The 26,775-nt window shown below is 34.6% G+C and overlaps 2 protein-coding genes across 2 annotated transcripts; one reads left to right on the forward strand and one right to left on the reverse strand.

Annotated features, from left to right (window-relative positions):
- Positions 1-4,778: 4,778 nt before the first annotated feature.
- On the forward strand, positions 4,779-6,440 carry sptssb (serine palmitoyltransferase, small subunit B; the record flags this gene model as incomplete). The annotated part of the gene is made up of 1 exon (XM_055197713.2): positions 4,779-6,440. A coding segment is annotated over one exon (288 nt), but the record flags the coding sequence as incomplete, so codon positions are not given.
- A 5,585-nt stretch (positions 6,441-12,025) lies between these two features.
- On the reverse strand, positions 12,026-26,768 carry nmd3 (NMD3 ribosome export adaptor). Its single transcript, XM_073862553.1, has 16 exons — positions 26,615-26,768; positions 25,064-25,109; positions 24,047-24,188; positions 23,835-23,924; positions 23,680-23,760; positions 23,472-23,600; positions 20,882-20,972; positions 20,721-20,799; positions 19,609-19,705; positions 19,310-19,427; positions 18,779-18,924; positions 18,279-18,391; positions 18,119-18,191; positions 12,788-12,894; positions 12,547-12,617; positions 12,026-12,271 (listed from the first exon to the last, which is right to left on the reverse strand). Exons 2-16 carry the CDS (start codon positions 25,105-25,107, stop codon positions 12,135-12,137), a joined length of 1,518 nt encoding a protein of 505 aa, XP_073718654.1. The 5' UTR covers positions 25,108-25,109; positions 26,615-26,768; the 3' UTR covers positions 12,026-12,134.
- Positions 26,769-26,775: the final 7 nt, after the last annotated feature.

Here is a 26,775-nt window from a genome sequence, read left to right on the forward strand (position 1 = left end):
TCTTGCTCATTGAAAACTTTAGTGTACATTTGGCACTCATCCGTTTAGGAGACTCACAGAAAACATTGTCTAGTTAGCTCCATATAAATCCGGCTGTTTCTCCAAATCACTCTCCTCCAGATTTTCCCATTGTCACCAGCATAGGAGTGAAAGTTGCACAGCAGCACAGAGTCAAGCGGTACCCCTTTTAGAGCCCACCCACGGCCTACAAAAAAGGCCAGATACTCCAAATTGTATTTCAGCCTGTTTGGCCTGGTTTGCCTAGCCTAAACAGACAGAAATATTTTTCTACTTTCTGGTGTGATCATCCATTATGAAAATTAACCTGTTTTACTACAGTTAAAACCAAAAAACATGGTTACTGTAGTAAAATCATGATAAACACAAAAAACTTTACCACAACAAAACCTGGTTAATTTTCGTAAGATATGGGAACAAATGTTGGACAATCAATAATTAAATAAAAAAACACAATAATAGACAATCTATAAATGCAGTTTGGGAGTTTTTCATGTTAAGTAACAGTTGGCACATAGTAATATCTGTTCTATCAAATAGTAAAATTATTTTTTGAATTCCAATTAACTAACTTGTGGTTTCATGATAAAAGGAAACAAGTTAATACTATTTCCAGTTTAAATAGATTAAGTCTAATATTTGATTCAAGCGACATATTTGATGTGGACATGAAATTGTACTGACTGCATAACAGGAGTGACCCAAAATGCTTTTTTTACGGCAGTGATATCAAATGCTTTTTTCTTTTTTATTTTGTTATTGAATCATATTCAACACTTTTTTACATTAGCCAGGGAATGAAAGAGAAAAATAGTTAAATAAAAACATGGAAATGCTGACATACATTAATACATTAAACAGCTTTCTTGTTTATCAGATTATAAATAGATTTTAGTTATTGCTTAACTTCTAATAGAAAAATACGGAATAATGGTTTATAATCACCATATTTACATTTATGTATACGAAACTTTGCCAACAAAAGTAACACATTAATTAATCAAATAATATTCCTTATGTAATGATAGGCTATATAAGAGGAAAAAACAAATAAAATATTTTTAAAACAAAGTTTAAAGCAGTGCAAAATATGAACTCTAACAAAAGAGCGCAAAGCTAACCACATTTTTTTGGGATAAGGACAACTCCAAAACAAATGAAAAATGTTTCTGTAGCCTATGTTGACCACAAAAAAGTACAAAACATGTCAATGTCACAATTAAATCTGTTTACAAGGAAATATTTACTGGGGTTATATTTATAAATGAGTTTAAAAAAGATTCCTTTTACTTTATTTGTTAATATTTATGAGGTAATTTCCCAATTCTATGCCATATTAAACCACCAACACAGTGACCCGAATGCTTTTTTTATTATTATTATTTGCAATACAACAACAGTACAATGAGAAACATGCAATTAAACAAAAGTATACAATTCTTATACAATCAACAAGCCAGAGTTAAAATAAATAAATTAACAAAGAGAGAGAGAAAAAAGGTGTCATCTAGCTAGCAATGTCATATTTGCTTGTAATCTTGTGAGCTCTGTCTGATTTGTTACTGTTAGAGTTCTTTAGCATTGTACAGTAATTCTTAAGCTCATTTTAAAGTGAGCGAAGTTTTGTTTGGAGTCAGACCATTTTACTTTATAAATATATGAAATGTCCCCAGTAAAATCAACATTTGAATAAGATATTTATTTTCTTTATCACGTGTTTGATCATTGAAGTATATTAATATGTCCAGCAGCTGTAAAACAATGTTCAGTTTTTTCATAATAAATCTTTTCAATTCAACCCAAAACATCTTTGTGTGTAGCCTATACCATGGAAAAATAAATGAAAAAGGTTTCCTTTTCACCTTGACAAAAACAACATGTGTAATGAAAATTTCAAATTCAACCTTTCCAACACACATGTTTAACCAGGTATATCCTAAAGAGACTTATTTGACTTATTATAATATTATAATAAAAAATTGTCCACCGTTCGCCAAGCTTTCCGCCAATTCACATTCCCAAAAACAGAAGTCCCAAAAAGCGAGCTGGAGGATAAACGATTCTATTAAACTTGTTTTTGATATAGTTATTTGTGACTCAGTTTTGCAATATATTTATATCTCCAATAAATATTTTGCTCTTTATGTCAATAAGGTTTGGATCTCCATCCTACGATGTATTTCTAAAAAGAGTCAATACCTTGGGTTTAATTGGGTTGGTATTTTAAATCTATCCAAAAATTCCTTATACATTAATAAATCTTTATTTAGTAAGTAACTAACTAGTACAATATTATTTTCATGATCAAAGAAAAGTGTTTAATTTTATATAACATATCTTTATTGTTCCAAATGTAAAATCTCCTTGGGGAAAAGTTGTATTCATAGGCCAGAGTCCAAGCTAAGAGAGCTTGTTTAACTGGTATTTTTTCAATTGAATAATTACATTTTAAAAACAATGCAATATGGAGGACGAGGAGTGCAAAAATCAAAAACAAACAAATAAATAAATACATGCACAAAGAAATATATAAAACAAACATAAATAAATAAATACAAAAATAAATATGCAGAGAAATATAAAAAACAAACATAAATGAGTATTGCAACTTTGATTTCTTTATTTTTGTATTAAAATATTTTTAAAACTTTTATTTATTTCTGTATTTAATTATACATTTTTATTTATTCTTTTATTCATTTCCACATTTATGTATTTATTTATGTATTTATGTGAACATTTAATTATTTTTTTACATTTATTTATTTATTTATTTTTAATTTTTGCACTCCTCGTCCTCCATAATGCAAGGTCACCCGCTTAAACAAATAGTTTGGAAACGAATGCAGTGACCCGAATGCTGTTAAAAAAGTACATGCGGCAGTCAGATGACGTCATAGAGCACCGTACTGCGGATACAGCGTCAGGACCGCAGAGAGAGAGAGAGAGAGAGAGAGAGAGAGAGAGAGAGAGAGAGAGAGAGAGAGAGAGAGAGAGAGAGAGAGAGCGCAAAGACAAACACAGGCACATGTGCGAGAGTAAACACGATAAGTGGGTGGGGCTTCTGCATGTATGTGTGTGTGTGTGCGCATCTCACAGGCCAAGTTTGCATCGGGACCGTCTATACTCACACTGAACTGCAGCATTACAACATCTGAGGTGAGTAACTGTACTCTCATCACACACACTGTACATGACAGACACACACACACCCATGCAGGCTACATGATAAACACGTTTATGTTACTTTCATCATGATTCTAAATTTGATGTTGCTGTTATGAGTATTAACATGAACAGTAGAGTACTGCTACTGTAACTACAAATAGAAATGTTAATAACAATAATGAGATACTTGTTATAATATTGTATTATTAATGTTTTGAGGAAGGTGCTCATCTTGGAGGTGCAATATCTGTTTGTATTTTCTGTTCAGTTGTTTAATATGTTTTGTGGGATGGATATATCAATTTGTGAAAATATATAAAAGTATATAATGAAATATAGTATATGTGAGAAAAAGATTGAGTTAATAGTGAAATGCTTCTGCAGTTGCCAGGAAATAACAGCACAATGACACCTGATATTATTATCATGTTGTTAGTAATCTATCATCAGTCTTGTTTATGCTTTATGTTGTCCTGGCTTCACACTACAGATAATATGACACACAGACACAGTATCTGATATTGTTGTATAGACACTGAAATCTGGCACCGTACAATTATTTACAGTTAACCTAAACGTGTATCATGCTGTAAATAAACAGGCTTTATTAAAGTCAGAAATATGGTATGATTTAATATGAATAAATTAACCTGCCAGTAGATTAGCAGCGAAAAAGTCAAGTGCACTTCAATGTGTTAATGAAATGAATGATGAATAGCATCAGTACTATAACTTTTAACACAGTCACATGCTTTTTAAAATGATCATTCATACAGGATTTAATGAGCTCATACTGAAACTAAAGATTGAATTTTTTTTTACTGTGCAGGCTTGCTTATGTGAACTGCAAAATGTGATTTAAATAGTAATAATTTTCTTATTAATAATTGTGCAGTTGACCGCAGTTTAAGTCCTAAGCAGAACAATTTAACTGCATTTTTCAAGGTTTTTTATGAGTATGAGAATGTAAATATTGACCGTCTTAACATGAGCGATAGAGATCAAAAATGTTTTTGCTGCGTTTTGCACCTGTGCACCTGTTTAAATGATGGCTGCTGCAGGCCATTACAGGCTGTTTCATCTTTAAATACCCTCGAGGTTCACATTTAAACATGCTTTCTTTATATCCTGGGGCTTTCTTCAGTTTCCATTACAAACTTGCTCCATTCTGTGATTACTGCAGAAGAACAATATGATAATAATCATTTTTCAATTATGAAACATCATGGATATGTGTTTGCGAGACTGTCAATGATAAACCATCAATGTGAAGCACTAAGATTTTTTTTATATGTAGTAGACATTCTTATACATCAAATAAACGTGTTTTGTTTGTCTTACTCTTCAAACCAGGAAGCAGACAAAAACAAGCTTCATTTGATCTGGTTTCTTTCCATGCAGGCCACAGCCCAGAGAATAAATAATGAACTATAGCCACTGAATCCAATTGTGAAGTTACTCATTCATGTTCTGAATCTTTTGAAATGCTTTCTTTTTTTAAAGAGACATACCTACTACTATTATTATTATTATTATTCATCCACATCTGTTGTGTGCGTGTCTGTCTCAGTCTTCAAGGACGCGCCTGACCTGTTGTCTTGCGTTTTGCCCTGCTTGTGAATATGAAGAACATAAGGGAATACGTGGGCTGGATGTACTATCAGTACCTGCTCATGACCGGCATCTACGTGCTGGAGCCGTGGGAGAAGTCCATCTTCAACACGGTCCTGTTCACCATGGTGGCCATGGTCATTTACACCTCGTACGTCTTTGTGCCCATTCACGTGCGTCTGGCGCTGGAGTTCTTCTCGGGACTGAGCCGAGGAGAACGCTGTGAAGCTCATGAGCTGAATGTAAGGACAGATCTGCTGTCAGGCTAGATCGCTCTTCTGAAAATGCTCGTTTACTTTTCTACTCAGAATCAAACCAGTTGACTTAATAAGACTCATCGGCTTCTCAAAGTCTTGGAAAGTCATGGAAATTCCTGTGCAGTTGCGGATACTGATGTTTAGCATGCTGTCAGCGGTCACGTACAGACGATTGGGCATCATCTGCGCAGACCTGTATGTCGACAACCTGCTGTTTCTCATTATCATCGCTGCTTGACAAAGACATTTTGATTACTGATCTGACCTGACTGTTTATCCCAATGCAAATGAAGAGCTGTCAGATTTACTTTTCCATTTATTAAGATTTTTGCACAATGAATTTTATATTTTGTAATGATCTATGCAATCTTGCATCTCTATGTGAACATATAAGCATTTATTTTATAAAAATAAATCTGCTGCACCTGATCACACACACACACACACTGTAAAAAAATATGCAGCATGAAGTTAAAACAACTAGGCTTTGCAAGTCAATTCAACCTACTATTTTAAGTTGACATAACTTAGAAAAACAAGTGGAAATTGTTTAACTTAATTTGTTGATGCGAACAAAATGCTGCATTTTTTTACAGTATCATGTTTAGAAATGTTTGCCACGATTGGATTTGATTGTTTTGGTGGGGCTGTGATGATTTTTTTGCATGCACACACAATGCTGGAAAATAATGGGCTAAACCTGACACAATGACTCGCTTGTCACATGTTTGTTTATGAAATATTAAGCTACTAAATAGTACATCAAATACAATTAACTTCCAGATAGTCTTTCAGTCAATACCCTTCTTTATTTACCAGATTATTTCTGATTTATTTATCCAGTGAGTGTACTCAGATGATCTTTAGTTAATTTGAAGTTATTAAACTGCTGATCTGACACATGATCTCAAACTGATATCATGTCTAGTTTTTAACAGTACTATAAGTCTCGTGTCTGATATTATGTATGTATTTTTCAGAAATAAACTCATTTCACTAAATGTCTCTTGTGTTTTTAACACAATACTGTAAGAATGTGCCGGTTTGAACAGGATATGTGTTTCTCTATTAGAAACTGTAAAGGAGCAAAGCGACCAAACTGGTTTTCCAAGTCTAATTTTATGGAGCTCTCAGGGCTTATCTAATGCACTTCTAACAGTCCGCGTATCCTACCTGCATTTCTAAAGACCTGACAGCAAATATTACATTCTTTCTTTTGTTGTTAAGTTTAATATTGTTTTTATCAAACTATTGCATTCATGAGACATGCAGACGACAAGTGACCAGAACATGACATCTGAATAACCACCCTTATCTCACGAGAATTTGTACATATTTTATGAGTTGGCCAATTCGTTTGAATTCATATGAAAGTTAATCGTACAAAAACATACGATTATTATAAAAAAACAATAAAGAAACCCCTAACTGTGCCCCTAACGCCAACGTCACAGGGCCAAAGGCAAATCACACAAAAATGTATAAATGTGGTCGTACAAATTAAAGGAACGGAGGAAAGTATGTAAGAAATGTATATCAATTAATCATAAAATGGCCCTGATATATGTCACTAGACATTAAGAAATCATTTTCATTTCAAATACTTATATCACTGACAACAGTGGTCTGGCCAGAATATTGTCATTTAAAAAGTGGAGTTGCAGCCCTCAACTGTTCCTTTAAGACAAATTATCCACATGTAAAATATGTACGAATTGCCGTGAAATGGCATTGGATTAATACTGTATTGAAATGTAATGATATCGTAAATGTCATATTTAAAATACATTTTAGATTTATTTGGATAAATATTGTTTACTGTGTGGCATAGAAAATGCAGCGGTTGTCATCAAATCAACATATTTTTATGCTACTTAAAAAGTTAAGTAAAAAAAATGCAACTTGTTTTTTCAACTATGCACAGGTCAAAACATAAAATAGTAAGTTGAATTAAGTTGCAAAACCAAGTTGTTTTAACTTCATGCTGCCTTTGTTTACAGTGTAGATGAGCTCTTTTATCACATTCATGGATGACATGTATGTTTATGTGCTTATCAACACAACGAATAAAGTCGAGACAACTTCAAATAAGGAATCTCATTAAAAGCACTTTATAGAGTTAACAGCATAAATAAAGCTAAAACAGTAAACCTTTTTTTAATAATATTTACATGAGAACTTTCCAACCAAACCAAAATCACCTTCATGATGTTTCGACTAATCTGCATGCATACACAAAACAATGTGAGCCTTCCTACTAAAAATCTTTTTTCAAGTTTATTATCTGGAGAACATTGTAGGTTAAATTTGTTTGCATTTTTTACGAAAGCAGTTGAAAGGTAACATTATTAATATTGATCTTTCTATAGTTCTCTACCCTTTTCTTTTTCTCTTCCCTTGTGAAACTCTACATCTGCGTCTGAGATGTTGCAATACAAGACATTGTTTTCCTAACAAAACTACTATCAGACCCACATGACTCTTTGTATACAGACACACACGTTTAATGCCAAAACAAAGTGATGCCGATAAACCAACAAACCAAAAGAAACAATGTCACAAAACCTCAAATTGAAAACTGAAACTCAATCTTAACTCTTCAAAATCTAACAGCTGATACTGTACAGCAAAGTCAACATTATTGTGTTTATACTTCAACACAGGTTTTCTACAATGAAAAGGTTTTCTATACTGCACCACAAGTGCTGGTATTGTCTTCTTTTCTGAATATTTATAATAATCAAAGTTTGACGTAGAGATAAAACATACACATTGTTTTTCTGTGTGAATGTTGACTGAAGGTAAACTGTAGGAGGAATGTGTTTGAAACCATGAGAGGGTGCGGAGCGATTACAGAAATGAAAGTACAATAAAGAAAGGCCATTGTGTATGTCATCTACTCACGTCACTTGCATTTTTTTGTTATTTTTTATTGATTTTCGTCTAACCACAATACAATAAAATTTTTCTGAGTAATTCATGTCAGTAATAGCAAGTCCATTTTAACACTCAAAAGATAAAAAGAAATACACAATACAATACATAAATATTTGAATTTATCCTAAAATGTTCCTCTCAATACTCTCAAGTCTCTACCTTTTAAACATAGGTAAACATTAAAATGAGTTAACCTATTATTTTGTAAAGAGAATGATAAACCTTCTCAAACAAAGTTTCCATTATTTCTTGTAAGCTGGTCGGTAAATGTTCCAGAACTGGCCCCCATATCTAATTAAACAAAGTACTTTTTCCCCTAAATGCAACGTGATGATATGATAATATGTGTGTATTTCTACATTAAGTGTGGTTGTACTTACATTTTTATACACACTGAAACGTATTATAACGACGTGTTGACAGGACTAATACGTTAACTATTTATGTATTAACAGCTGTACAATTGTACAGTTTTGTACTTTTCCTATTCATAAATATAAAAATTGCGGGCATTGGCATTTCTTAACACAATATTAGTCAAGACTACACTTTGAAAACTTAAAATGAATAACATTTCTGTAATCATTTAACCATTTTGTAATATTTAGTTTGTTTGCCATGACACACAAAATGCGTTTTCTCCTATGCAGTCCTCTCCTATGCAACAATAATTACACCATTTTATTCATTCACTAATCCACATCTTAAAAACATATATGATTGAGAGTAACAGATCCAAATTCAGCTTTTTATCCAGCGATGTGATATCAAACGCTCATTGGCTCATTTGCGTGCTACGTCACAGATTTGCGACATTGCCATCTTTCAGTCGATGTACTTTTGAAATGTGAAATGCGCGCCTGAGAGAGAGAAGCTGGATTAATGTTCTGGTGGATTAATAACTTTAATACTTTGTTGTTTTTATTTGTATTAAAACCTTTGGTTCTGTTTAAAAGTTGTTTTCTTTCAGTCATTAAAGTAAAATTATCAGGCTTTTAATTGTTGTAAATGTAATCTCAGAATAATTTACAAATATGGAAGAACATTTGTACTCTAAGAATACTTTATTTATAACAAACAGGAGATAAAGATTTGCAAACATTACAGTACTGTGAGTGTTTTAAAAAAGCATTACTTAAAAAAGGTTCTCATCTCACCATATCCACAAGTATAAAGTCATCATAGGTTATACAATAAAGGGTAGCATTTAAATAAAAATCCATTTGTTTAAAGCAAAACATGCAATACAGGTGAAGCCTTTACACCTTCTAATGTCTCGTAAGCGGTCCACAGTTATGTCCAAGAGACTCAATAATAATCTTTTACATTTTAATCCTTTAATTTTTATATTTAAAAATGTTTGTGTGCTGTCCATGTGTGTAATTAGCAAACACATTGTCGTCCTGTTTATGGGCACATACTACAAACACACTCATTAACTCATTAACAAAAACAATATTGCGTTATTGACTTTAAACTAGATTTTAGTTGCCTCAAAATAGCAACACACACCTTTTTTAGACCAGCATGCCCATGGGCGCAAATACATTTGCTATTTAAACAACTTGACGCTGGATATGAAAATGATAACTGCACCGTGCTGAAATTAGCAAAAAACACTTGCCCCGTGCATTGCGGCAGGTGTATGATAGGGCCCTTTAAGTTTCCAAAGTCCAGTGAAACTCGAATTCCAAGATATGTAAAACCTGATCTAGACCACTTGAATTTCATTTACACAGCTGGAGTCATCCAAGCAGCATCGCTGTTGTAGTCCTACTGATCTCAAACTAATGTTTTGGTCTCATTCTTCTTCTATTCAGTCAATTATTTCCCTCTTTTATCTATTACTTCTCATCACTCTTTAAAATATATGCAGCATCATACAAATGAAAAAATGATTACTTGGAGACATAAAGCATGTGAAAGAGAGCCAAACAAAGGAGATTCCTCCATCCCATCTACATTGTGTTTTACTGGTGACCTCTGGACTCTTTTTAAAGTGGATCTGGTTTTGTCTAGCAGTGGAATTACGTTCATTAAAGGAGGATTTGATGTGAAGACTTCTCTTCACAATGTCATACAGGTGAAACAGATGTAAAAATAGATAAATAATGAAGGTCTGGTTTCACAGACAAAGCTTAGCTAAAGCCAGGACTATGTCTTAGTTAAATCAAGATGTTTAACCCTAATAAGACCCTTGGGGTCAATCCTACCCCTAAGCCACTTTTCTTTAGTTTAAAAACATGGTTCCCTTCATCTCAGTGGAAAAAGGTTTTGTGACTTTTCCAGGTTATCTGTCAAGATTCATATAAAAAACTGGGCTTAATTCGGTCGTTCTAAAGAGGCGTAAAATTTTTTACTTAATTAGTTCCTTTGGGGTTCAAAATGCATCAAAAACTACACAAAAAAATTCAGTCCCTTCTAATGTTTATATAAACATAAATTCACAAAATGTATCATTAAAGTAAGTAGTGATGTTAAGCAGTTGGCCACATCAAGTAAAATGAATGGGTCTTATGTTTTTTTCTAAACACCAAATGGCTAAATTCAACACAAAAACAATTTAAATCAAATTTAGATCATAATTTAAGTGAATTTTTCATAAAAATGTGATATTTTTCAGGCAAGCTAGCGGTCAGTTGAGGAATTGAGTGGTAAACGGTTACAAAAGTACTTAATATCTCCAAAAACACAGCATTAATGTATAAATGGGAAGTAAACAAAAAAATATATATTATTTGTATCATTAAAAAATTTATATATTTTTTGTAATCACTCTTTTAATCTCTGGGGTTATTTTTACCCCCACGGAACTATAATGTATAAAGGAAAATAGGGGCTGGATTGCTGGAAAATATAAGGGTTAAGCATCTTTTGAACATGCTTTAGAAAAATGTTATTGGTGCATATCTTGAGACAAATCTTATTTTAAGATCTGTATGTGCAAGTTATTTTCAGTTTAGACAGCTCAAACATGTGTCTTAGTCTAGGACTAGCCGTAAGCCTTATCTGTGAAAGCAGGAACACAGTGACTTTGCCATAGTTAATCACAGATAAACAACAGCTTCTCATCATGACCAACTGCACTAAAAAGCAGTATTGAGATATTCTCTATAACAACAGTGTGATGTTATAACTTCACCGAATCACAATCAGACCTGACAGCTCTTAAAACCAATATAACATCATAAACCTTCACCATAAGCTTTCTTTTGCATCCAAAGACACATCTACATTGCCATCACTCTTTAGTATTTAATCACGTGGTATATAATTTAGTATTGTAAAACCACTATACAAATACATAATCAATAAGCAAGTTCAAAATTTGAAGTGGAAAAAAGTGGAAGTTTACATTATTTAGTAAACTGATTTCCACTTCAATGTCATCATTAGATTAGTATTAGTTTCACAGACAGGGTCACATATTTCAAGTAGTCCACATCTCACTTGCATGTAAAGCAACTAACCAGTTTAGTTGGGGGCAGGTTTATCCGAAATGGCTGACAACACATGATGATGTGACACTGTCATGATTTCACTCATTAATTTCTTTGGCATGATCTTAATCAGTCAATATTAAATATATTAAGATTATATTTTCACACAATGTTCTTTATGAGCTAATGTAGAAAACAGTAAATCATGGATAAATGACTTTAGCTGGGTTTACATAGACTGGGTCACAAATCAGCACTGGGAAAGTAACTCTATGGCACAAAAACCACAGATGTGTGTGAGTTACTGTACATAATAAATATTTTGTACTTCTGGTTTCTGACCATAAACTACATTACACTGCTCTGCATATGAATGATGCTTTAAATAAACACTATAAAGTGCATTTATGATTGTTAAGTCAATGGCATTAAATCTTAAAAAATAGCTGCTCGTTTGACCAGTCTGTTAAAATTAACTTTACATCCAAGCAGACCAGTTTATTCTGACCTCCAAAAATTAAATGAATAAAACAAGTAAGTATACAATGTTTTTAAAATGTAAAATAATTGATTTAGTCTGTCGAACACATCTGCTGGATTATGAAATCTTTTAATGGGTTAACTGAGGCAATGCAGAATTGCACCACAGCTTTTCAAATGACATTAAATTGATATAAAGTAACATCATTGAAAATGTGTTTGTTTATTCATCAGTCATCATGTCAGCTCCCTCTCCACCCGTGGCATCATTTAAACTCAGATCTTCTAACATCTCAGCCAGAGAGATCCTGGGAGCTCCATCATCATCAGTGTCACTCTCCACCGGGATCTTTGATGTGTCTGTACAAATGGAGAAAGTTTAATAAGTTTAGTAAAAAATTAAACCCTCTCAGTGCACCTGACATGTTTTCATGTAAACAAACATTATTTATTATCAGACTCTTAATGGATTCTGACAACAAACCGCTGTTTCTGAATGACCTGAGATCTGTATTATTACAATATTTTTGTTATATTTAGGAGTTATATTTGATCAAGCACTTGTTGATAATGCTAACAGAATAACACCTGATAGGCCAGTAAGAACACAAGTGCGTGTGTGTGTGTGTGTGTACCTCTGAAGATGTTGATGTTCTTCCTCAGGAGCTCATCTTCCTCCAAGTCTTCCAGGAACTCATTGTATTGTCTATAAGAAACATCAACAAACATGTTGGATAGTTTAACAGGTATAGCAACACATTTAGTTTATTTGTGTGTGTGTTTTATTCTCATGTCATTTATAGAGTGAGGTTCACTTTTCTTATCAGCTGATCTATGAATGTTTATTTCTTTACAATCCTTTCCTAACTTCTTTACCTCTCATCATCAGTGTCGGCAGCTTCTCTCTCTCTCTCCAACTCCTTCAGTTTCCAGATTCTGTTCTTCACACGCCTCACACGATCATAACTCTTCTTGATCAGCACCTGAACATCATTAACACTCTCTTAAAATGATACTCTCTCATGTTTCCTGTTCAAACTAAACAACAATTCTGCTTTTAACCCTTATAGAGGAACTTTTCACACAGGGTTAACCTCACAACGCTGTTGCAACGCGTAATATTCATTGCCGTTTCATACATCAGTTTCTGCATTGACAAACCGCGATGGGTTAGCAGTGGGTTCTGGTTTAGAAACAGTTTCTTTTATATGTGGTGGCTCAAACACAAACATCTAGAAATGAGAGTAAAACTGCCCCAAAACTGATGACGTTGATCCGGTGGTTGAAGAAATGTAAGGAAGCACAATTTTAAAAGCATAATGCCTGTGACTTTAAACTGTATTAGGTACTGCAATACTTTACAAATCTAGCATTTACTTTGCTAAATAACATTTACAAATGTATTTCAAAGAAAATTAATGATTTTTGAATGATTTTGGTGTTACATTTGGCAATACAGACAACATAATGTATAAACATAACTAAGGTATAAATCTTTAAGGATCAATACAGAGGAACTTAAATTAAGACTTTTTAACTTAAGACCAGTTTTTACATTTGTAAATTTGTGTCTATATGTTTTATTGTACCTTATAAAACGGCCCGTTCTGGTTCTTCATTCTGATTGGTTGAAACGCGTTCTAAGCCGTGATAAAATACCCCGGTAAACCCACGGTTCAGACCGCATCACAAGTAACACTGCGCCACTGTTGCTGTGTACTGATTTATGAAAATAAACATCACAGTCTTTAATCATTTTTTTTATTTTTCTACCTTTGCACAATTATGGCGATATCCAGATAAATGTCAATTAATATTGTTGAGTCATTTCGTCAATAAAGAGAAAACGTTCTCCGAGTTGTTTTTGTCTTATTGATATTTCCGCTATTATCCACTCTATGGCAATCTTACCCAACTTAAACACTGACGCATTCACTCGACACAACAGCGTTGTGGTGGATTTAGCATGACGTGTAAGTTTTGATCAGGATCTGAATCTGATCTCTTACAAAAGTTCTTCACAAAAATGGAATTATCTCTTTTAGCTGAAAATTTGAGAGGTGATAACTAATAAGAGAACAAATGACAAACAACGCCCCTTAGCTGTTATAAAATGCACTGGTAACCCACTGCTTTGCGGGGTTTATTGCTTTAGTACGAGTATGTTTATGTTTCTTATGAAAATATACAATGTAAGCCATATACGTTTGTGGCACATGATGTTGAGTAAATGAAGAATTAAAGGCGGAGTCCACGATGTTTGAAAAACGGTTTGGAAAAGGAGACGGGCCGACTACCAAAACACACTTATAGCTAATCAAATCAAATCAAATCAAATGCCGGGTTGCGTATGTGTGGGGCGGGTCTATCAACAGAAGGTCCAGATTGTATTGGGGTAGGGGCGTGTTTGTTTAGGTGATTTCAAATATCAACATTGGCTTTCAAATTTAATTAAATAAATTAAATTTCAAAAATTAATAACATATTTCGAACTTTCTACTATAAATTATACTCCTGTGACCACACCCCAGGCGAAACGGAAATAGATAATTTCTTGAAAGACATACAACTGCCAAAACTAACAAAAGAACAGGCAAATGTATTAGATGCACCCCTCACAAAACAGGAACTAAGTAAAGCCTTAGACAATATGCCTAATAATAAATCACCCGGTCCCGACGGTTTACCAGCTGAATTCTATAAACACTTCTGGCAAATTTTATCACCGCTATTTTGTAAAGTTGTCGCAGAAATAAAGAGCACGTCCACAATACCGACACATATGAACACAGCCAACATGACTCTTTTGTTAAAACCAAATAAAGATCCAATGTATCCTACCAGTTATCGTCCGCTATCATTAATAAACACAGATTTAAAAATTATAACTAAAGCATTAGCTAAAAGAATTGAGTCAGTCATTCCAACATTAATTCATCAGGATCAAACTGGCTGTATTAAAAACAGAAATGCCTCAGATAACATCCGTAGATTATTTAACTTGATTAACCTTGCCCAACAAAAACAAACTAACTCTATAATTGTATCACTCGATGCAGAAAAAGCATTCGATAAAGTAAATTGGACATTTCTATTTAACGCTCTACACAAATTTGGCTTTGGAGACTCGTTTATTCAATGGATAAAAATATTATATACTTCACCTATGGCCACAATCACCACAAACGGTATCACGTCCAAAAAATTTACACTTAATCGCGGAACCAGACAGGGATGTCCTCTCTCTCCTTCCTTATTTGCTATCTTTATAGAACCACTGGCGGCAGCAATTAGACAAAATATTAAAATTAAAGGAATACAAGATTTAAATACAGAACACAAGATATGTCTATATGCAGACGATCTATTATTATGTTTACAAGACCCGCATACCTCATTAGAAGAAACCTTTAAAATTATTAATACCTACTCCAAGATTTCCGATTACACAATTAACTGGACCAAATCAACCATACTACCTCTCTCCGAAGACGCATGGGATTCTACAGCTCATAATAAGTCTCTCCCGCTCCACACGGGCAACATTACATATTTGGGTATCAATATTTCGTCCAAACTGTCAGAGTTATTTAATCTTAATTATTCACCCATTTTAAAGAAAATTACTGATGATCTCAAACGCTGGACTAACCTCCCATTATCACTTATTGGCCGCATAGCTACAGTCAAAATGAAGATTCTACCACAAATGAACTATCTATTCTCAATGCTCCCAGTAACACCCACAGATAAATGGTTTAAAACATTAGATACGTTAATTTCTCATTTTTACTGGAAAAACAAAACACCTAAAATATCGCTGGCAAAATTACAGAAAACAAAACTACAAGGTGGCCTAGAAGCTCCAAATTTTCAACATTACTTTTTAGCAAACCAATTACAATATATGATTAAATGGATTAACAACAATAACTAAAATTGAGTTTGAGGAAATTGCCACCTGGTTGTCCCCATAATCTTTCCTCTTCTATTCCCAGCCTCAGTCTGACCCAGCTTTTCGTGCCTCCTCCGTTTATTATTATCATTATCATTATTATTATTATTATTATTGCTATTTATTAAAACACTTTAAAAATATAATATCGACACCATAACCAAAATATAGGGCAAGTGTGGCGTGTGTGCTGGCAAGGGCTTTACTATGACCTGGTTCGGCACTGCACATCACACTGTTTTTAATGCACTAAACACCAGTAGATTTCTTGATCGACATATTAATTCAATATCAACCTAATATAACAAATATAACATAGGGTAAGTGTGACGTGTGTGTTGACCTGACCACTACCCGGGTCTGGATCTCCACTGCATGTCCATTTTTTTTAAATGCACCACACATTAGAGGTTTTCATTTTTCATTTATCATTATTCAAACAAAACAGGGTAGGCCTGAGGTTGGAACTACCCTATGGGACCATGAGGGGCTGCTCCTTGGGCCCGATGCCACATCTGTCCCCAATACCTCAAAACACACAAGGCTAGGTGCTTGTGGTGTATGTATTTTCCTCATCTTTCAACCCCTCGGTTTGTGCTACCTCCCCCTTTTTATTTATTGGTATATATATATATATATATATATATATATATTTTTTTTTTATTATTATTGTAAAATAATAAATTATTAATTATTATTATTATTATTATTATTATAAAATAATATTTTTTTTTTTCCTCTTTCTTTCTACCTCTATTCTAACCGCATGAATTTATCTAAATGTATCTATTAATTGGATTACCTACTGTTCAACATGTATGCATTACTCTAAATATCCCCTCATTCTTTACACACACATATACTTACAACATATTATGTATGGGCAATGGCTGTATTTATTATTTGTTTGTCTTATCTGTTTTTTTTCCGTTTTGTTCTATTCATTGTTATTTACCACATGTAAATAGAGTCACTTTCTGTGTTTGCACTATATAAATAATAATAAAAAAAAAAAAAATAAAAAAAAACATTGGCTTTCAAACATCATGGACTCCGCCTTTAACTATTCCTTTATAGAGATGCACCGATCGATCGGCTAGAGACCGGAATTAGCCGATATTATGCATGATTGGCCGGACCGGTAACCGGCCGATCAGTCTCATGACTGAGCCGGTTCTTTTGTTGCCAGTGGCGCAAGCAATAACATCACGGCCACACACACACTTGCAGTGGAAGCAGCACCCAACAGATGCATTAATTTAATTTTGTAACTGGAAACGTGATCCGTTTCACATAAAGACCAAGACCCAAACTGCCCATGCAGTCTGCCCGTGCCTATACTGATCCCTGTCCCGCATCCGCAAATGACATGTCAATATTATTCTACCTGTTCATCCGCCCGTGTGCAGGACTCAGTGATGCATTTCCCGAACAATGACATAACTCGCTGCTGAACCACCATAGTACAACGCATAGTTGGAAAAACTAACTAGCTTGTCTCGACTGTTCCCAGAAAACATAGTAACTTTTTCGCACATCTGTTGTTTAAAATATGTGGGTTCAACAATATAGTTGATGATGTCAAGAGGGGGGTGGAGTACCAATTCATTTGTTCAGATGGATTTAATGTCAGATTATTGCTGTAAATAACGTACATTGCATTTAAAGAGTGATTTTGTTGTCGTGTTATAGTTATCTGTTGTTGGTTTTTTTTAAGATATTTAATTGATCCGCAAGTTTCCTTCTATGTTACTCATCCCTAGGATTCCCCAGGGTCTTAAAGCTCATAGCATGCACACATTTCAAAAACAGCTCTTTAATTCGGTTTACAAACTGAAAGACATGAAATGGACTTTGTATATATTTAGAATGACGGATATAGAAAGCACTACATGTTGCTGCTTGCTTATTTTGTTTAAAAGCATGATCAATCTAAGTCTACACGTCATACTATCTAACATAATGAGTCTGAAAGCACTTTATTTTGAGATCTGTTCAAATGAAATCCTGTAATTTAATGCAGTTGGGTAAAAGTGCAATGTTTAATTATATTTTTTAATGATGAAAATAACGTTTTATAAAGAAAAGTGGATTTTTGTTTGTAGTCTACATGCTGTCAATTATAGTTCTTAGAAAGAAATCGGTATCGGCAGGTCACACCTACAGAAAAATCTAAACGGGCAAGAAAATTGCAATCAATGCATCTCTATTCCTTTAACTTTCGAACAGCTGAAAGAATTAAAATGTCTTACCACATCAGGAACACGGTGAGGGTTCATCTTATTCAGAAACTCATCGTTGATATTAGCATTGGCAAAATCAAACCTGAAGTCAAAACCGAAGTATATCAGTTATAATCATCCTACTGCATATGTAGTGAATGAATAAAGGTTTGTGTGGAGGTGAACTCACCCTAGAACCAAATCTCCAATATTCAGCAGATGACCCAGAAATGTTCTGCAGTGATACTGATGACCAGAGTCCATATCTGATGTCTTCTGAACCCAAACCTCAGCTAATGTGTGCTGGAGAAACACACACACACACACTTATTTAATTGTCTTATTAAATTAAATGTTATAATCTAAGCAAAAGGGAAAGGGAAAACTGGAGACGGCTAATACAAATCGGCATAGAGTCGGCTACAAATTGGCAATGCCATAATAACTGAACAAAGATCAATAAATGATGAAAAACTATTGTTAGTTCATGTTAGCTAATGCATTTACTAATGTAAGAAATACAACCTTATCGTAAAGTTTAAGCAAAAAAACATCTATATAGTGTTAGTGAAGCAGTCGGCAGTCTTTCTGCCTTCACCTAAACTCCGCCAACAAAAACCTTCACAATGTTTACTAAGAGTAAAAGGGTGTATATTTAAGCTTGCATGTAGATTATAGATCATGTTTTACTTTATTGGATGTGAGTCCAGCGCCGGCTCCAAGTTTCTGATCTCTGATGATCTCTATGTCCATGATAATAAACTCTTCTAACTGTTTTGGGCTACACAGACTGTTAAATGGGTGACGCCAGTAAGTATTTCCATCCACCTCCGCAACTGAAACACACATAAAACACATTGATTCAATGAACAACAGTCAATATCAGATAATAGTGCATATAGGGGTGGTTTCCCGGACAGGATTCGTCTTAGTCCCAGACTAAAATGCATGTTCGAGCCGTCTTTATTAAAAAAACACCTTGTACTGACATATCTTAACATATATCTGTGACTTTTTTTGTCTTAATACTTAAATGTCCTAATATAACTAAGGCCTAGTCCTGGATTGATCTAAACCCTCTCCGGGAAACCGCTCCATAGTGTTTCATTTAACATCTTATTTATGAGATCACACAGAACTGGTGAAATATTTAGTCCAGTAGCATACAGGTTGATTAGCTGAAGGGTAACAGAAGGGTGACAGGTGAGATGAGTAACTCACTTTGCAGGGTGTTGGGGTCAATCAGATGAATGGCGCTGGTGACCCGAGTACAAACACACACTTGACCCATGTTACCCAAACTCTGGGCGAGCCGTGGGGACAGACACACCACGTTATCCTGTAACACAAACACACAATGTCATTACATGAAATCTATAACCATAACACTGACAGGACTCATTTGACTGTGTGTGTTCAGAGGAACTTTATCTGTACAGACAGTAAGACACAACATTATGCTGTGACATAAAAATTGCTTGAGCCAAAACAAATGTAAATGTTTGGTGGAAGTGTTTTACCTTGCACACAGGAACAATCTCCACTGAGAATGTGCTTTTGTAGTTGTAGGTATTTGTATGAACATCGTGAGATATGAGCCGCTGAGAAGCCTTTGACCTTAACAAACAAAACTACACTTTTAATTTTACACAAAGGATGGAGAAAATTAACTACAGAGCAGAAATAGCTAAATTTATGAATTACACCTGCAGAGAAAAGCAATGGCGATAATTTATCATCCCACACATCACTTCAGATATCTTTAAACATCTTTAACTTCATGCACTTCAGATGCATTAGAGTCAGTGGTCCTCAATTGCGGTCCTTGCAGTTTAATTCCTTGCATTTAATTCCAATTTACATTTTTGTCACGTAAAAAAACAAAAAATGTTTACATTTTAGAAAATGTTTAATTAGTAATATGAACATTCAGTGTCAATGACATTTATCCTTTATCCTTATCTTACGTGGCATGACAGGCCAGATTAAAAGTCATAGCTGGCCAACTTTGGCACCTTTACGACAAAGCAATTTGTACGTTTAGGGAAGCGATTTCTATGTAAGGGGACATTAGAAGTTTATGCAACCGGCTACTAGTTGTTTATGTTTACATCTCCTCTGGTACTTACACATGTGTGTCTTATATCATTCAAGTAAATAATGAAGGAAATTGTTCTGTCTCCTGAGATGTGAGACTTCTGCATTATATTGTTCTTCATGTATGTGTGTGTGTTTGTACAGGTTGTTTTACTGTATGTTACTGCTAATGTTTGAGATCAAGTAAAAAAAAATTTTGTTACGGCAATTTTCCAACTAAATAAATCATACAAGCTGTCGGCCCTTGATTATCACTCTCAGTGTTTGACAACCCAAATTTCACACACTCAATTCAACAATCATGGATATTCAAAGCAAAGATACAAGTGTAATTTTCTCATGTATGCGACGTGATAAACTGACAATGCATAATTCACTTTGTGAAATTCAATTAAAATTGTTTTGTTTTTGAAATGTGAATCAATTTTGCAGACAGATATTCGAGCATGGAGCTCTTTATTTCCAGTTCCTGACATACTGATGGGAATATTACAGATGACCATTGGACATAGATGATAGCTTTTGTCCTCCATACCTGCAGGGAACTGTACACTGCAAAAAATCCACCATCTTCTGAGCGTGCTGCTTAGAGCCATAGTAAAAATCAATGCCCTCTGAAAGTAAAACAGAGAAACGTTAATAAAACACAGGAGGAAAAGATGACTGGAGAAACAGAGAGGATGATGGGAAATGTACCGTGGATCTCTTTGATGCGAACCGTGTTCTGATGGAGCTTGTGCTTCAGGATCAGCTGCTCCAGATAGTAAAATGTTTTCTTGTGAACAGTCTGACAGAACAAAGAAAGATTAAATAATAATGATGATCAACAAGACGTTACCATAGTAAAACATTAATATTTTAAAAAAAGCTTTAACAGCAGTACATTCATACTTACAGAAATTAACTAAATAATGAAAGTATTTGAATTGAAGTCTATGTGGAGTTTACATCAGACACATAAAGTGCTTGAACTTGAAAGAGTTTGGTTCCAAAACACAATAAATCCATTTTGACTAATTTCAGTAAAAATGTGTTTTCTATAGCAAGAATGTTATTACACAGCAGTCGAAAATAGTCCCCTTAGTAACTTTCAATAGCAGCGGACCATTTTAGGCTGCGTAATATCATTGCGCCCCTGCCAAAGTCATTATGCCAGAATGACACAGTGTTTCCGCTATATACATTCTACTGTGGCGGCCCGCCACGGTTGTGGATAGAAGGGATACAGCAAAAGAAATCTCGCCGAATGAGTACTGTTTTTATCCTAATCCTTCATCCAAACCCAACTCTAAAAACAACATTTCACAGGATTTAGGATGTATTTGTATCTCATTTAGCCAGAGCCGCTGTTTTCATCCTAACCCTAACTCCAAATGATCTAATCCTAAACTTTTAGCATTTCCTGTATCCCGTCTAGACTAATTCCACGGCCGCTCGAAAAATAAAGAGCCCTGCCAGACTGTCTGTCTTAAAGAAATAAATACTTTTTAGGATTCGCGTAGTTCACTCATTTATAAATAAATCTCCTAAAATATCATAATTTCCCCCAGGGGTTTAGTTTCATGCACAAATAGATTTAAATTCAACAGATTATAATAACGTCTCTGTTTTGAGAAATAATAATAAAATAAATAAGCCTTCACGAAATATGTTACACTTAAATAATTATTAGATTGACAAAACGAATAAAAAAGTATTTGAGTTTCTGTTCTTTTTTGTGACGCGCTGTAAAACCAAAGCAGCAGAAAGCACGTCAAGTTTTTAATGATTTTAATTAAGCACAATGTTTTCTTCTTATTGTGAGTTTACACAAATAAAATACACAATTTAAAGTATCGAATGTTGTTTTAATTTTATATGTATGACCATAAATTTAGGGAAATTTAAGGTGCAAGGTCATCACGCATATGCCGTTCACCGGTGCATATACGCGGATGCAGCGCAGGGCTGCGAGAAAAGACATGATTAAACTTTAGATTTAACATATTACGAGTTTTCATTTGTAATCACTGTACTCAAATTATCAAGTTATCAGGCCATTATTTATTCAGAATATATAAACGCAGCGCATTGCTGACCGCTCAGCTGTAAATCTTCTGTGCTTCAGATCAACACTCACAAAGTTTCACATTAAATGATAAGATATTGGTCCAAAAACAAAAGGCTAAATACTGAATACTACTCATATGGGACTAAAAGACATTAATAGTCGAATCTGTTTGTAAGGAAACTTACATTATTCCCTATAGGACGTTGGTAATAAAAACTTGAGGCAGAAGGTGAGACTGTTTCATCTGTTTTCAGACAGCAGGGTCGGGGTACCCGCGGGTGAAACGCATAATATTTGATGTAACAGGTGTAATAATATTAACGTGTCATTTGCGTCGTAGATGCAGGTCGGGACTCAATAGGCAAGAGTGAAATGCGGGTCTAACATCCAATACCAAATTTCGACTCGATTCTGATAGGTAACAGTTTTTAAATGGCCCTGTGCTTATTTGTGTTTAAGCTGTCTGAAGAACGTTAAAGGTTTCTATTTAACTGCGTGATTTGCGGACCGGGTCAGGGTCACAGTCTTTATGTCAATGGGGCCGGGTGTGGAATAAAATCGCTGCTGATGTCGGATAACTGGTCGGGTGTTCTGTCAATCACAGGGGTGCGGATTAGCAAACAGGACTGTGCATGACTTTGCAACAGGGAACTGTAACGCTAAACACAAGCACGAACTTGCTTTGAACACTACATTAAAACTACAATGAAAGATCCGTACAACGTAGCTATGTAACGTATTTTTAAGAAAATACAGTTTTGATCAAACATAGAAAAGCAATATGTTATAAATAGAAGGAAAAGTAAATGAAAGCATGAAAATGATAAAAAAATACATGTTAGTTTACTGTAGCCTATATTCTAAATAAAAATAATGTACATTTATAATCATCATGGGCGCCCCCTGCAGCCACAGCTGGAAAAAATCCTAGAGGAAACACTGTGAGAGTATAGTTCTTAGCCATATCTGCCTAGAAAATCTTAACTTTTAATTTACCCATTGGAGCCCCTAAAGTTTTAATATATTTACGGTAGGACATTTACAAAATATCTTCATGGATCATGATCCTTACATAATATACGAATGATTTTTGGCATAAGAAAAATCTATCATCATATATAATTAACCCATGCTATGTATTTTTTCTACAAATATACCTGTTTGACATACGACTGGTTTTGCGGTCACATATTTCCCCTTGCACATCACAATGTGACAATCACTTTCTGTTTGTACCTTCTGCCTCAGTTGCACTACAGCTTTCCAGAAGTCTTTAGCTTCGACCCGATGACAATCATCACACATCTGCGCCTGAATGACAAACTCCACCACAAAGACCTGCTGCAGAATGGCTCCATTCATCACCTGAAAACAGTCACAACACATCAGTCTCATATTCACATACACCTTGCCTAGATCACACTGAAAAACATCAAGCACACACCTCCTTCTGGATGGTCAGTTTCATCTTGATTCTTTTGGAGTGTGGTTCTGTCCATAAGAATCCAGCATCAATAAGCCTCACCTTGAAACAAAACACAATCTGAGAATCAGCTGAACTTGTACTCTGTTATAAAGATATTTCTGTATGTTATCAACCTTCGCCATTGAGCTTTTCAGTTTCTTCAGACAAAGAGCGAGAAGCTCCCTGGACTCCAGAGCACATTGAACCCACGTGCCTGGAGGCTGTAAATATCTAAAGAAATAGAAAAGACACAGGTCAAGAAGGTTCCAGCACAATTTTGCAAAAGATCCCATACGAGAGCCCAATGTCCGATTTTTTTTGTGCACTTTACTTAGCTGAATGAATATAAATATCGTTCACACTGCCTGCAAAAATGGATGGAGACCTGCTTAGGAATTCCTTCAGAGATGTCCACTTGAGATCTTAAGCAGGATACACACATGTTGGCTGGGTTCGGTGGAATGGGAATGCCACATGTACAGCAAAGACTAGTGATGGGTGGAAAAATAACAAGACATCAGACATTTCAATAAAAATACTGAAGCAGAATACAGCTATTTATCTAGACAAACAACTTTTGATAGCCTGCAGATTTTTCCAGTAGATACATAGGTGTACCTTAGTGGGAGGGTCAAAATAACTGACTGGAAACTACTGGGAACGTTAATTTGTGAAAGAGAGAGAGTCATTCTCAACTTTGATTGGCCGAGAAGAAATAATGTGAGAACTGAAGAGATGGAGTTGTGGCTAGAAGGGATACAGCAACCACCAAAATCATGTGAAATCTCGCCAAACGAGCGCTGTTTTATCCTAATCCTACCCTTGAACCCAATATTTCCCGGGATTTAGGGCGTAGCTGTATTCCATCTAGCCAGGGCCGGTGTTTTCATCCTAATCCTACCCCAAACCGAACTCTAAACCCAAACTCTCCCAAGATTTAGGCCGTAGCTGTATTCCTTCCAGCCAAAACCAAGAGATCGAACATGCATGACATGCTTTACGCACATTTGCGTTCTTCTCACAATTATGATGGTAGACGTAGGATCCATAGATAGATCATCAATGAGTATAAAGCCCTTTGAGGGCAAAAACTATTTGAAGTGTCACAAAATGTGGAAAGTATCGTACTATGTGATTTTTTTTTAAATTATTGATCATACATAGGTCAAAATTATGGTACAAATACAATACTAATAAACAATCTGGCAACACTGTACATGCTTTCAAAGTCACAGAGTTATCATGTTAAATAACCGTCATGTTTTTTTAACCAAAATAACCGTGACTACGATTTTCCACATAATTGAGCAGGCTCACAAATCAAACAGAATGATATTTGTAAGTAAACATATTTAATACTCACATATTCCCTTGGTTGCTGGATGGTGGGGCTTGCATGTACTCCATTACTATAACATGATAAATCATGATCAATATTATCGATTTAATCACAAGCAATGACATCTCTCAAAACAAACAAATCAATGTAATTTTAATAGTAAACTCTTTTAAAAAAAAATACTACATTTTTATTATTTCCTATCGATTTTTAAGGACAGAGCTGCTACTAACATTTTACAGAGATCACCGAAAGACAGTTGTGCTTGTAAAATATTTTAAATCGACAATAAATATAAAGTATTGTATACAAGTTCATCCAAGTAATCATAGTATGTATATAACAACTATGGCATTCAGAGGCGTCATGCCCATTTCAATTTTTTCAGCCAAATTCATTTTGCATGCAACCTCCTCTAAATCAAAGAAGCATCCATTAATCTGTTACTTGTCTTTATATATTTTTAATATGTACACAATAGTATCATTTCTGTGCTGCATCCTTGTCACTTTTCAGGGATTTTCGTTGTTTCGATCGTGTTATTTTATTCAGGCGGCAGGCGCTGCAGACGCAACAGCGCAGTCGATAACGTCATCAGCATCTGAGCGCTGGTCGCGGGCTTCTTGCTGCTGCATTTTACCTGAAGATTTAAACATCATACAAAATCGCTCTAAACATTTCCAAACCCAGAAATGTTCGGTTAACTTCCACTGTGTAGAAAATGCATGGTTTGAAATGTGACAGTCTCGATGTTGTATTAGTAGATTTCTAGATTCATCTTGGTACAACGCCAGAGTTCACGGGGGCACGGACTCATGCACATGCTCGTCACGTATGAGGTAAAATTTTGTGCAAACATGTGTTCCTCTAAAAATGTTATATAAACTTACTTTTTTTTTTAATCATTATCGAACGTTACATACAATCACGTGGCCGTTGCTTATGTCATTTTCATTGTTAATATAACGTTAACTTAGTTTATAGATTTAAAATGACATTAAATTATAGCATAACGGAGTTGTCGTGCAAATGCATTAATGGGACAATTAAACATAACGTAAATAAACAAAAATGCCATTTCAGATGTAAATATGATGCCAATATGTCATTATTCTGATTTAACTGTAAAAGTGTTTGATATGAAAGTTTGTCAACTCATTTATTTTGATGGTTTTAACATGAAGGCAGGGGGCTCGATTGTTAGAAATGTAAGTGGGAGTGCCATGAAAAAGTTATATAATATTTATTTTAATGTCTGTGTGACAGACAGTAAACGTTATGCGAAAATTTATGTGAGCTGTCAGCTGTGCCACCTTAAAAAAAGTCGCATGACGCCCCTGATGGTATTCCTATAAAATACATGGATGCCAAAATTATTCAAATCAAAATACTTAAGTGAACCACTTCTGTTTAGATTATATTTCTTATAGATCTTTTACCGAAGAGATCTAATAATAACAATGTTTCTGTGTAATGCTATATACAAATATACAGGCACACACACGAGCATATATAAGTTAGATATATTTCGCAGACACACACAGAACTGCACAGTAAAACACTTAAAACACTCACTGTGTCTGCAATGAATTAACTCATCAATAAACTGAATTAAAGGTCCACTTCGATGGAAATTACTCCTTCGCTAAAGCACGTTTTTCGGCAGACTACGGCCAATGACGTCACTGCACGCTGTGAGGACCCTCGTTAATAGCTTCCCAACACATGCCTGAGTA

This window comes from Misgurnus anguillicaudatus, chromosome 24, assembly GCF_027580225.2.
Source record: "Misgurnus anguillicaudatus chromosome 24, ASM2758022v2, whole genome shotgun sequence".
Classification (NCBI taxonomy): Eukaryota; Metazoa; Chordata; class Actinopteri; order Cypriniformes; family Cobitidae; genus Misgurnus; species Misgurnus anguillicaudatus.

Excerpts from the sequence above, each read along its gene's own strand:
- nmd3 (XM_073862553.1), bottom strand. The coding sequence starts at position 25,107 with ATGGAGTACATGCAAGCCCCACCATCCAGCAACCAAGGGAATAT. Across the intron at positions 23,761-23,834 it reads TGAAAAGCTCAATGGCGAAG|GTGAGGCTTATTGATGCTGG; the intron begins GTTGATAACATA and ends TTTTGTTTCAAG. Across the intron at positions 19,428-19,608 it reads AGATTGTTCCTGTGTGCAAG|GATAACGTGGTGTGTCTGTC; the intron begins GTAAAACACTTC and ends TTTGTGTTACAG.